This window comes from Balaenoptera acutorostrata, chromosome 17 (assembly GCF_949987535.1).
Source record: "Balaenoptera acutorostrata chromosome 17, mBalAcu1.1, whole genome shotgun sequence".
NCBI lineage: Eukaryota > Metazoa > Chordata > Mammalia > Artiodactyla > Balaenopteridae > Balaenoptera > Balaenoptera acutorostrata.
The window spans coordinates 8473268-8485841 of record NC_080080.1 but is presented as its reverse complement, the minus strand read 5'-3'; the positions used below and the strand labels follow the sequence as shown (position 1 = coordinate 8485841).

The 12574-nt window shown below is 50.8% G+C and overlaps 2 protein-coding genes across 2 annotated transcripts in view; one reads left to right on the top strand and one right to left on the bottom strand.

Annotated features, from left to right (window-relative positions):
- Positions 1-12574, top strand: part of TG (thyroglobulin) — a 244560-nt gene that overhangs the window by 218689 nt on the left and 13297 nt on the right. Inside the window, exons 44-45 of the mRNA XM_057532421.1 lie at positions 4104-4285; positions 7175-7282. Coding sequence (XP_057388404.1) covers positions 4104-4285; positions 7175-7282 — 290 coding nt within the window. The remainder of the gene's footprint in view (positions 1-4103; positions 4286-7174; positions 7283-12574) is intronic.
- Positions 1-12574, bottom strand: part of SLA (Src like adaptor) — an 84825-nt gene that overhangs the window by 66439 nt on the left and 5812 nt on the right. The window lies entirely within an intron of this gene.

Genomic DNA, 12574 nt, shown 5'->3' with positions numbered 1-12574 from the left:
CTCAGCCCGCTGTCCTGCACGAGGTCCGAGGCCCAACTCATGAGCCCATTTACGATTTCAGCCCTCACCAGCCAGCACCCTGTGCCCTCCCCACCCTGCTTATGCCATAGTGCTGATCGCCACCGAACCTCCTCTGTTACAAAGATTTGTCCTGTGCCATCCCTCCCCTGAACTCAACTAAAAGCCCCCGAAGGGCCAAGAACTCGGGCTGTATGGTTTCCCGGTGTACCCCAGATGCCTGGAGCTGCTCCTGGCACAGGCAGGCGCTCGACAGAAATTTGTTGACTGAACAGTGACTTGAAGATAAAGACCCTGCAGCAACGTGGCTGTCATCCTGTTTCTCAAACTTGGGGTGAACACAAGGACGCCTACTTTTAATAATTTACTAACCAGAGGGGAGAGAGAAGTCATATTTACTGTCACCCATTTGATAATAATTAATTTTCTTTTGATTCTAACATCAGCCCCAGGCACAGAGAGGGGTATTCAGTGAACAAACTTACTGACCAGCAATGAGTCTTCTGAGGTCGCCTGCGGATCCAGGTCCGAACCCCACACTCAGTCCCCTAGGTCACAGGCATCCAAGGTGACTGTGGACCCCTCCACAGTCGCTAAATGTTTCCCAGGGCTCTAACTTTTCTATGGGAGGTGTTAAGGGCGGTCCTTTAAAACTGCGCCCTGCACCTGTGCCAATTCTTGATGGCCCTTAATGAGCCCAGCCCAGCAAAGCCGCCTCTGAGGCATGTCTTGCCTGTCGTTACAGCTTGTGGCGTCAGCCCTGGCTCGGCAGTCACGTGGTAGCTACACCCCTCCCGCTGCCTCTCTAATTAAACCAGCAGCAGCACCCGTGCTTCTGTCCTCGCCAAGAAGGAAGAGACCTGGGTCTTCCTGAAAACGGGCCCCTTCGCAGCCCCACGCGCCCCCGGGGGGCTCAGATCCACACTCCAGCCGTCTCTTCAAAATACTGACTGTGGACGCAGCCACGGCCCAGCTTGTCTCAGGGGCTCAGCTCCCCTTAGAATGGGAAACGAATCGCACTCTTGTGGAAGCAGAACCTGGGCCCCTCCCTTTAGCATTCTAGCCATGGAATTGTTCAGACTGTTGGAGGTACTTCTAGCAAGGCCCAGGGCTTGGTGCCCTGCTGCTCCTAAAAGGTGCCCTCTTGTGGAAAGAGTTTCCGCAGCACCCGTGAAGGAGGCTCTGTCCTTTGGGTGAGGTCAGTCGTTTTCTAGCAGTGATCCGGAGGAGGAGTTCCCAAGGGTCTGGACCCACAGCCAGCGGGACCAGCCTGGATCAGGCCTGGCTCTAAAGCATGGGCTCCCCTGGGCCAGCTGAGCTGCAGACACCTAGCCGCCGACATCGTGCTAACAGTGTGTAGGTGTCATCTCATTTAACCCCAGGACAGTTTAATGAAGAGGGTAGTATTATTGTGCCCATTGTACAGAGGAGAAAACAAAGGCAGAGAGGGATTCAGTAAGTTGCCCAAGGTCACATAGCTAATACATAGCAAAGCTGGCATCCAAGCCCAGGTCTTTCCAGCTCTGGGATTTGAATCTAGGAGGTTTGACTTTGGACTTGCAGCCTCACCTGTGTTATCTCTATGAAGGTCAGTGTCTCTTCCATTCATTTGTCCAACACTTATTTCCTGGGCACCCGCTAGAGCCCTGCGTGCCCCTCCGCTGCTTGGTAGTTCTGGAACATTAGGCGTTAAACTGACAATAACAGCACCTGGGGATTCGGCGCAGCATCTTGAAGCACCCCAGGGGCCCCTGCCTGCTCCTGGGACGGGGCAATAGTAATCGCTCACAGCTACTGACCGTGTGTGCCCAGAGCTGTGCTAAGCCCCTTATATGCAGGTTTCATTGGAATTTGGCAATGATTCTATGCAACTGCCCAACTCATATGGTGATTTTGATACTTCAGTGAAATACACATGCTAAATGTTTGACAATAATTGGAGTTATGTGAATGGTGACTAATATAATTTTTGTGATAAAATATTCCAAAAACTCAGAAAAGAACAGAGAATAACATAATGCAAGTTTCCCCCTAAACTATTAGTAGGCTGTGAAGTCAATTAAATAGATTTCAGGCAGGCATTTTTGTATAGACTAGATTTGACTAGAATAGAATAGAATGGAAACTATCAGATACATCATGTATGTTAACAGCAATGAGTATGAATGTTATTCATGAACGTTACTACAGGCATTGAGTGTGAGTGTGTGTGTGTGAATTCTGCATGTATAAAATGTCTTTTTTATTATAGATCATGGTCAGAAATAGTTGATATAAAAAACACTGATATAAGAAACACATCACTATTCAGATTTAATGGATATTAATATTTTGCCACATTTGCTTCAGGTCTTTTTCCAAAAAATAACCCATTATAGATAGATAATGAAGATAGATAGATAGAATATAGATAGAATTCAAACGAAGCCCTTTTTGCACACCTCTCCCTGTCTCCTTTCCTCATCTCTCCAGAAGCTGGTGTGTGGCCACCAGCAGACGTGCCTCTGATCAGTGATTCCAGCCACTGCTCCAGCCTCTTGGGGAGCCAGGCTGAAGGCAGTCCAACCCAGGACCCCAGGATGGGCTGAAAGGGTGTCTCAGACGGAAGGGGTCGCTTACCGATCACACCCACGCCTTGCATTCTAATCACAGTTCCTGGCTGCTTGGTAATGTTTAGAAAAACAATTTAAACATGTCAGGGTATCCTGATAAGCTCATGTCAGTGTTGCAGAAAGAGCCTAGAAATATGTAAACACACGTCCTAGGACCGTACAAGGGCCGAGGGGTCTGGATCTCCCGTGCCGGAGCTGCCTCACTGACAGTCGCTCCGCCCCTTGTCTTCAGAAATGAGGAAACTGAGTCCTGAGGGGAGGACATGGCCTCCCCAGACTCTCCCAGGCAGACAGGGCAAGAAAGGAAGGAAGGAAGAGGAGGAAGACAAATACCATATGATTTCACTCGTATGGGAAACAAACAGATGAGCAAACCAAACCAAGCAAAAATAAACCCGTAGCTACAGAGTAGTGGTGACCAGGGCGGGAGGGTTGGGGAGAGGGCAAAATGGGTAAAAGGGATTAACTTCAGTTTCATTTACTGGCTCAAGTGTGCGTGACCAGACGGAAACTAACCCTTTGGTGGTGAGTGTGCTGTAGGGCACACAGAAGTAGGAACGGAATGTTGGACACATCGAACTTATATAATGTCATAAGCCAATGTTATCTCGATTTAAAAATAAATCTTAAAAAGAAGAGAGAAAAAAGAGAGTGAGGAAGAAAGAAAAAGGAGGAAAGAAGGAAGGAAGGAAAGGGGGGAGGGAGGGAGGAAGGGAGGGAGAAAGAATTATTTCCATCTGACACACATCCCAGAGAGCTCCCTGCCTTCCCTGCCCATCCTATAGAAAAGAGCCCTGCCCCATCCCTTCACCCTGCTCCGTTTCTCTTCATAGCACCTGTTCCGGATGAACTGCACAACTCTTTGCTTATTTTCCGTCTCCGCCCACTAGAACGCAAGGCCCTTGAGAGCAGGGAGCTTGATTAGCATGTTCAGGGCTGTTTCCCAGGCCTAGCAAGCCACTGGCCCTGGACCAAGAGTGTGTCTATCAGTAGAAAAGGGTACAGACAGTGTCCCTACGTTGAGTGCTTGAGTCAGTGAATGCGACTGAAGTTAGCTCTCCTAACAAAACCAGGTGACAAGCTGGCTGAGAGAGTCAAGTGCACAAGCACGCGTGAGACCTGTGATCAGCCTGCAACAAAGGCTTGTGTTCAGTGAGCACTTATTAGGCACCAGGCGCCATTTTCAGGGCTTCACGTGTATGAACCCTTTTAACCCTCACCGCCACCCTGCTTGGGAGCTCTGTGTCCACCTTCAGGCAGGCACAGAGGGGTACACGTGCTTGTTTAAGGCCACACAGCTGGAAAGAGGCAGAGCTGGGATTCCCACCAGGCAGTCCGGCTCCAGCGCCCACGCACTTCTCGCCATCTTCCACTGCCTCCGAGAGAGAAAATTCTAGACCAAGGGCTTGAGCTATGCTCAGTCGGGCCTTTCAGAATCTGACTGGGGAATTTCCCTATTTTTTTTTTTTAAAGCAATTTGAGGAAAGTCAAGGCCGGACCAGTAGCAAAACAGCCTTTTACCAGGCGCTGCAGAATTCTCTGGGCGGCGAGGCAGCGGACAACCGCGTGCAGGCTGCGGTGACGTGGTACTACTCGCTGGAGCACGGCGCGGACGACTACGCCTCCTTCTCCCGCGCCCTGGAGGCGGCCGCGAGGTGAGCCGCCTGGGCGCGCCGTCCTGCCTCCGCCTCCCCGAGGCCGTGGGGATGCTCAGATCCCCCGGAGAACCGGGGCCTGGTGCTGCTGCTTCATCTGTGTCAGTCGTTCAGTCCACGGCGCGGGCTGCCTGCCCGCCAGCGGGAGACACGAGGGGTGACCCACCCCTCCCCTCCGTGGTGCGTGCGCGCCATCAGAGGGTGCCTGCTTGGATATGCCCCGAGCCGAGAAGCTGCGCTCAGCTGGTGTGGATGGAGAGCGGGCGGGGGGCAGTCCAGCAGAGAGGACCCCACCTCCAGCCCAGTACCTGGACCCCTGCTGCCCTTGAGAACAGCGCGAGGAGCGCTCCAAGGGTGGCTGGAGCCCAGGCCTCGTAAGCATCGGTATTTTTCAAGGCTCCCCCAGGTGACTCTGCTGGGCGGCCAGAGTTTACTTTCCACAGGAAATGGAGGCCTAGACAGGGGAAGGTTTGTGCCTGATGTCACACCCAGAACGGAAGGCCCAGGGCTCCTGAAGCCGTGCACCCCCTTCCCGGGGTTGGGGGCTGCTGTTTCTGCACTCACTGCTTATGGGTCCTGTTGCTCAAGTTCACTGCTTCAAGCTTCCTTCCTTGGGAAGGTCTGCCCTGGTCCCCCAACCCAAGAGTGGTCAGTGGGTGCCTCCACCCATCACAGGCTCTGCCGTCCCCAGAATGTCCCTCTCAGCACCGTCAAGAGATAGCCAGGATTCCAGTTCTCTCTGCCTGCAGAGCCCCCTGGGATGAGACCGCAGTGGGGATTCCAGCTCTCGTGTCACCTTTGAGCTCCTCACGGGCCACTTGACATGTTCTGTTCCCCTGACAGGCCCCCCACCAAGCCGGGAGAGTGCAGTCAGGTGGTTTCCGCATCCTGTAACTTCTTTCCTGTCCTCGGGGAGGGAGGTCCACGCTGGCCCTTGCTCTTTGTCCCCGGGGACAGAGCCACTGTCAAGGCTCAGAGGCCTCTGCTGAACTTGACTCTGTTGAGAAGAGATGGACTGAAGGATGTTGAGGCCCACTGTCCTGCTTGGTCACTCCTCCCAGGAGTCTGTGGTTTCCAATCAGAGGGTCACTAGCTCAGAATAAAACTTTGTACCACCCCCTGGGACCTTGGGGATCAGGAAGGTTCTAATTTTCCTTCTAGTGGAGAGCTCAGCTTTGAACAAAATAGCCAACACCTATTCCTGGAGGCCCAGCCCCAGACTGGACCTGAAGAACTCACAGATGTCCAAATCCTGGACCCTGAGAGGCTCACAGCCAAGTCGGGACTGGCTTAGATCAATGTTGTAGAAAGAGCTCAGGGCTAGAGTTCAGAAACCTATGTTCATTCTTGCCCCAACTTTACCTGTAACTGTCTTTGAGGACAATCTGTGAACAGGGGCAAGAGCAGGGGTCTGAAGGAGGGCAGGTAACCAAAAAAGACTTCATTGAGGAGGTGGACTTCATTCCTCCCTTAGGCCAGGTCCTCATTCTCTCCTGGCCAGACTGAGGCAGCAGCCTCCACAGGCCTCCCTGCCTCCAGTCTCCTTGGCAAGGCTCGTCCATAGCACTGCCAGGGTGGAATTCTCTGTAGGTCTGCTCCCACCCCTGTCCTGCTCACCACTCCTCAGGGGACCATGAGGTAAAGAGGGCTGCCTTCATCTGCCCTTGCAGACCCTCCCACCAGCCCCACCCTCTATGAGAGCCTTTCCTGTAAACCCTGGAGGTGCCGGTCTCAGTCGCCAGAAGAGGGGTAGGAAGCCCTCCTCAGTGATGGACTTTTATGGGGGTTATCAGAATCTCTGCTGTAGGCGCGGGGCTTCAGTAGTTGTGGCTCGCGGGCTCTAGAGCACAGGCTCAGTAGTTGTGGCGCACGGGCTTAGTTGCTCCGCGGCATGTGGGATCTTCCCGGACCAGGGCTTGAACCCGTGTCCCCTGCATTGGCAGGCGGATTCTTAACCACTGCGCCACCAGGGAAGCCAAGGGCCAGGCCCTTGGGCCCCATTTCTCAGCTGAGGAGGTGGAGCATCAAGGAGACACAGGGATGCTGAGTGGGATTCAAAGCCTGGTGGCCTCAGACCAACCAAATTCGGCCTGATTCTAGCCACGCCTGCCTGCCTCTGGGCACGCAGCTCGTGCAGGACCACGCGCAGGACCCCACTGCTGAAAGCGGGTGCTTCTGAGATTTACTCACATCACCGCCAAAGGGGGAGTGGATGTGGAGCTTTGGGAATCTAAAGCAAGGCTCTCAGCCTCCTCACTGTTGACATTTGGGGCTGGATAATTCTTTGCTGTGGGGTCTGTCCTGTGCATTATAGGATGTTTAGCAGCGTCCCTGGCCCCTTCCCACTAGGTGCCAGTAAAAACCTTCCACTCCCAGCTGTGACAACCAAAAGTGTGCCCCAGACATTGCCGAACGTCTTCTGGAGCGTGGAGGCGTCCCAGCTGAGAGCCACTGGTCTAAAGGTGTCATACACCCGAAACGTCCCTGAGGTCTCCATCTTCCTTCAGAATGCACAATTATTTTATGTTCAGCTTCATAGTATATTATATTCATTTTACTATAAAATGTTTTGCTCCCAAGTCTTTGAGTAAAATTGATGTCCTGGGAAGATGTTTGTCCCATGGGTCTCTTGACCCTGCGATGCATCGTATGGACATAGTGTGTGATCGTGGCCGTCCATGAAGCAGGCTGGACCGTGTGCCAGCAGGGGGGCCAGCAGGGGCGAGAGGAGAGCTGGAGGGTGCGAGGACGGGGTGGGGGGTGTTCTCTGCAGGCCTACGCAGAGGGGCTGGTGGCCCAGGGCCCTTGCCTGGAAGAAGCCTTTACCCAGCACTGTTGTCCATAGAGCTGTGCATAGCTAGACCTCATCCTGTGTCCTTCTCTCACCAGGGACTACTTTATCATCTGCCCCGTGATCGACATGGCCAGACACTGGGCAAGGAGAGCCCAAGGAAACGTCTTCATGTATCACGCTCCTGAAAGCTACGGCCACAGCAGGTAAGGTGGCTGCGTGGCCACAGCGGGTGTTGGCACACAAAGAGAATCTGGCAGAGGGTCCCTGTCACTTCTGTGATCCACAGGGCAGCAGAGAAAAGAGGGAAGGACCATCATACAAGTCCTGGTTCAATGACATGGGACGCGTCACTTAACTTTTCTGAGTCTCAGTTTTATCATCTGAAAAATGGGTAGAATAGTAATCACCACTTTATCTCACAGCATTGTAGGAAGAGCAAGTAAAATAAAAGGTACAGAAAGCAGTTTGGAATTGCAACATTAGATATTCACTGATTGACCTGGCTTGGGGGGAGGAGCCATCTTTATTAATCCTACCTGTTTATGTCTCTAAAAACTGAACACTTAGCTTAACTTAAGAAAATGACTTTCCAAGGTATAAAAAGATTTCTTTTGCAACAAAAGGAGTTTTATTTACCCCTAATTTATATACCCTTCTCACTTCCAGAATAAGTTCAATGTATCTTATAATAAAAGTCTCAAGTGCAATAAAATTATCAAAATGGAAAAGAAAAATAAGAGGTACAAGTAAAAGAAAACCAGTGATAAAGGAAGGGGCAACCAATGGGCCCAGAATGTGATCCTGAGTTTCCCAGAAGTCAAAGAAAAGATTTAAAAGTAAAGAAGAAAAGAACAAAGGTTCGGTTTTCATAGCGCCATCAGCTAAACAAAGGAACAGAGAGGAGTGGTGTCATAAGACATATTTGGTCTCGGCCAGTGGGAGGGCAAAGCAACGTGCACCACTGGGGCACAAGGTTTCCAGGGCATTGGAGGGAGGACTGAGGCCACATGTTCTACTTCTTCGTGACCTTACCGTCCTTCACCTGAGCTCCTCACCTGAGCTCCTCATCTGAGCTCCTCACCTGTGCTGGAAAACCCCAGGTCCCTCCAGTGCTCGGCCAGTAACTTCCCACATAGTCGGATGTGATTCCCACAAATGACATCAGATTAGCCACTTCACACTGGAGCTCCTTTGGTAACAGAATGTCAGGGGGTCAGGTGTCACAAGATGCCAGAGTGTGTTGCTTCATTTCATACGAGAGTCTGAAGCCAGGACATCCATCGCCCATGTCCATGGTCTGTTTGGGTCGCAGGGAGACTGGGTGTAAGAAAGTCAACTTTTTTTGGGGGGCTGTGTTGGGTCTTTGTTGCTGGATGTGGACTTTTCTCTAGTTGCGGTGAGCAGGGGTTACTCTTCGTTGCGGCGCGCAGGCTTCTCATTGCGGTGGCTTCTCTTATTGCAGAGCACGGGCTCTAGGCCTGCGGGGTTCAGTAGTTGCAGCGCGCGGGCTCAGTAGTTGCAGCACGCAGGCCCTAGAGCTCACGGGCTTCGGTAGTTGCAGCACATGGGCCCAGTAGTTGTGGCACGCAGGCTCTAGAGTGCAGGCTCAGTAGCTGTGGTGCACGGGCTTAGTTGCTCTGCAGCATGTGGAATCTTCCCGGACCAGGGATCAAACCCGTGTCTCCTGCATTGGCAGGTGGATTCTTAACCACAGCGCCACCAGGGAAGTCCCGAAAGTGAACTTTAGAGCTGAAGGATGAGCTCCACTACTTGCCAGCTGTGCAATCTTAGGCAGGCTCCTTTGCCTCTCTGATCTTCAGTTTCCTCATCTACAAAATGAGGCTAATAGTTTCCTCTCACTGAGTCGGTGTTAATAATATCTGGATTATAAATTATCCCACTTTAACCTGTGTTGCTTTGCAACAGCATTAAGGGACATCTTACAAACATACACGATTTCTTATTATAATTGGCAACATCCCTATAGTAGGTTGAATAATGGTCACCTGAAGATACCAGGTCCTAACCCCTGGAACCTGTAAATGTTACCTTATAAGGAAAAGGGGGCCTGCAGATGTGATTAAGTTAGGGATCTTGACGTGGGAAAACTATCCTGAATTTTCCCAGTGGGTCCTAAATGCATTCACAAGTGTCCTTATAAGAGAGAGCAGAGAGAGATTTGCTACACATAGAAGAGGAGGCAACGTGACCACACAGGCAGAGATTGGAGTGATGCACCCACAAGCAAGAAATGCCAGCACCCACCAGAGCTGGAGGAAAGAGGAGTGGCTTCTTCCCTAGAACCTCCAGAGAGGGCCTGGCCCTGCCCACACCTGGAGTTTGGCTCAGTGAAACCGATTTTGGACTCCTGGTCTCCAGAACTATGAGACAGTACATTTCTGTTGCTATAAAGTCACCAAAGTTTGTGGTAATTTGTTACAGGAGCCATGAGAAACTAATACAGGCCCCCAAACATTTTTCCTAAACAAGCACTCTTTACCTGGTTTCCCCCAACGGGTTATTCAATTTATAACACTTCACGGAACATCCATCTTTGTGAGGCCAGCGGTGTTGAAAAGAGCATCTCTGTGTTACAGATAAAGAGTCTGAGGTTCAAGGAGTTCCACGTGATTTCCCCAAGGACAAGCAGCAGTCGGTTATACAGCAGTGACCTACTCATAGCTTCTCCGAGCCCCAGAATTCTCTTTCCACTAAAACACGCGGTCTCTCTGCTTAGAACTATTTATAATTCCAACTTGATTTACTTCCTAGATTCAAGCAACTGCCTCCAGGTTGTGGGAAGGGAAGTAAATGCCAGGCTAGGGTTCTGGTGAGAAGGCATTCGGGAGAGAAGGAATGGTGAGAAGAACCGAGGGTTTGGACAGAGATGAAAGGAAGTCTCATAATCCCGTGGCCACCACGTCCAGGAGGCCAGACCACATCCAGGGAGGCCAGGCAAGGGAAGCCATTCTTGGAGTGCTCCTGGCAGCGCCTCCCAAATGCCAGGGCTCTCAGGAGTTCACGCCCAGAGGACAAGTTCTTCAAGCTGGTTCTCCGCCTTCCCCTCTTTTACGGCAGAGATTGTAGCAGAAGCCGCGATACTCCTACAGCAAGTCCCTCAAAAGCCTTCAACATGTGCATACACCTTGGAACTCCAAAAGTTCCAAGTGGCAAAAAAATAAGGACTGCACCTATTATATGAGGACAAAAGCAATCAAAACATAACGTAGCAAAAGGATCCATATGATTCCAACCAGCATCAGTAATGCTTTGAGCCCACCTGTATTTGGTTCCTAGGGCTGCTGTAACAGAGTACCATACCCTGGCGGGTTTAGAACAACAGGTATCGTCTCACCGTTATGGAGGCCGGGAGTCTGAAATCAAGGTGTTGGCACGGCTGCGCTCCCTCTGGAGGCTCTAGAGGACGATCTGCTCCAGGCACCCCATGCCCCAGCTTCTGGAGGCCTCAGGCATTCCTTGGCTTGCAGACAACACCTTTCCACTGTGTGTCTGTGTGCAAATTTCTCCTTTTTATAAGGACACCAGTCAGACTGGATTAAGGCCCACCGCAATGACCTCATTTTAACTTGCTTATCTCTGCAAATACCCTATTCCCAAAGAAGGTCATATTCTGAGGTCCTAGAGGTCAGGGTTCCGGCATATCTTTTAAGGGGGACAGAGTTCAACCCAAAGCACCACCCTTCTCTCTAAGGTGACAGCCCTGCTGGGGAGGCTCCCGAGGGGCAAGGGTGCAAAGCAGGCTGTTCTGGACCTGGGATCGGGGTGGTTCCCGGAGGAGCAGCCCTTGAACAGAATCCAAACCACATCCTCAGTCTCTTGTGGCCAGTTTGGGTTTCTCTGTTGCTGAAAAGCATTCTCACGCCCCTCTGGGGACCCACAGACGGGACGCCACTACTCTGATCCACAGAACCTTCCTTGAAAGGAAGCCACGCCCATGCATCAGAACCACACAAAGTGCCTCCCGGGTCACCTCAGGGCCTAGAGACCCTCCTGGCACAGAGGAGGTATAGTAGGTGCTCAGGAAATCATGCTGAAGGACAGAAGCTGATCCAACTACCTCAGCTGACAGGTGGGAAAGGGTCTCTTCCACCCTAGTTTACAGGCTCCTTGGGGCTCGGTTTTGCTATCTGCAAAATGGGAGTAAGGAGGTGGGACGGGTCAGGAGTACTGATTCTTCACTGGGCTCTGTGGACCCGGGGGAGGAGGAGAGCGAGATGGAGGGTCCGAGCTTCCCAGCCCCTTTCTCTCTACTTCATAACTGAGCTTCAAGTAAAATTTCAAGGTCATTCAGTTTACAGAGATGTGAAAAATGTCTGGGCTCAATCACCTTTCAGACACCTTCTGACTCTGACATTTTATCAGTTTGGGAGGAAAGCGACACTCAGAGCCACTGAAACATTTTACAGTCAGAGATTTTGCCAACTGTACAAAGGCAGAAAGTGTCCTGGGTAGAGCAGCGACTCTGGGCCAACTGCCTTGTTAGAAACCCGTCTTGACTCTTATTAGCTCAGGGACCTAAGGTAAGTCACTTAACCTCCTTGGTGACAGTTTCTTCAACTGAAAATGGGAAGAATAATAATCGTACCTACTTCAGAGGGTTATTGTGATCATTTGTGTATAGAACGGGACCTGGCAAACAAAGTGGTAAGAGTGTGTCATTATTCTCGTCCATCAGAACACGTTCTTGATATCTTTCTGGGCATATATCATCTCTCCCCACCACGACCATAATACAGTGCCATCTATATAGTAGATACTTGAATCAATGAATGAATCATAGAAACTAACCCATTGTTGGCAAGTTTATCTTTTCTGCTCGAAAAGACATCTCTCTCACTCTGCCCTGGAGCTGTCACACTCTCATTTATTTCTGGCTGAAATCTACAGACTTAAAATATATGCGCGTGCCTTATGGTTTCAGCCATCTGTCTGTGAGCATATATTAGCTTTCCTGGCATAGCTAGTGAACAAAACACAATAAATTACCACTTTCTTGGAGACTCTTGTTAATTGATCACAGCATTGCATGCTCACCTGGATTATGTAGATGAGATTTGCATCTCTGAAATTGAGGGCCAACTTTTGTGAGGAAAGAATAAGTGTAATGGATGGGGGAGGAGACAAAAAAAGGAAAATCTACAGTGTGAGAAGAAGGTGCAATTTTAAGATCCAGATTCAAAGAATCATAGACTATGTAAGATGATTTCATCCAACTCATTTTACAGATAAAGAAACAAACGCCCAGAGAAGACTGGAATTATGTCCCAGTCACAGAGTCGTAAGCGGCAGTCTGGACTCAAAGCCTGCCTCCTGCCCTTTCTCCAGTTTTCTTTCAATTGCACCCACTTCAACCCAAAGCCTCTGAGTGCCTGCCATCGCTAGGTCCACCTGCTAGCTGTGCGACTTTGGACAAGTTGCTTAACCTCTCTGAGCCTCCATGCATCTTTATCTATCCAAGGGGAGAGTAATAGTGC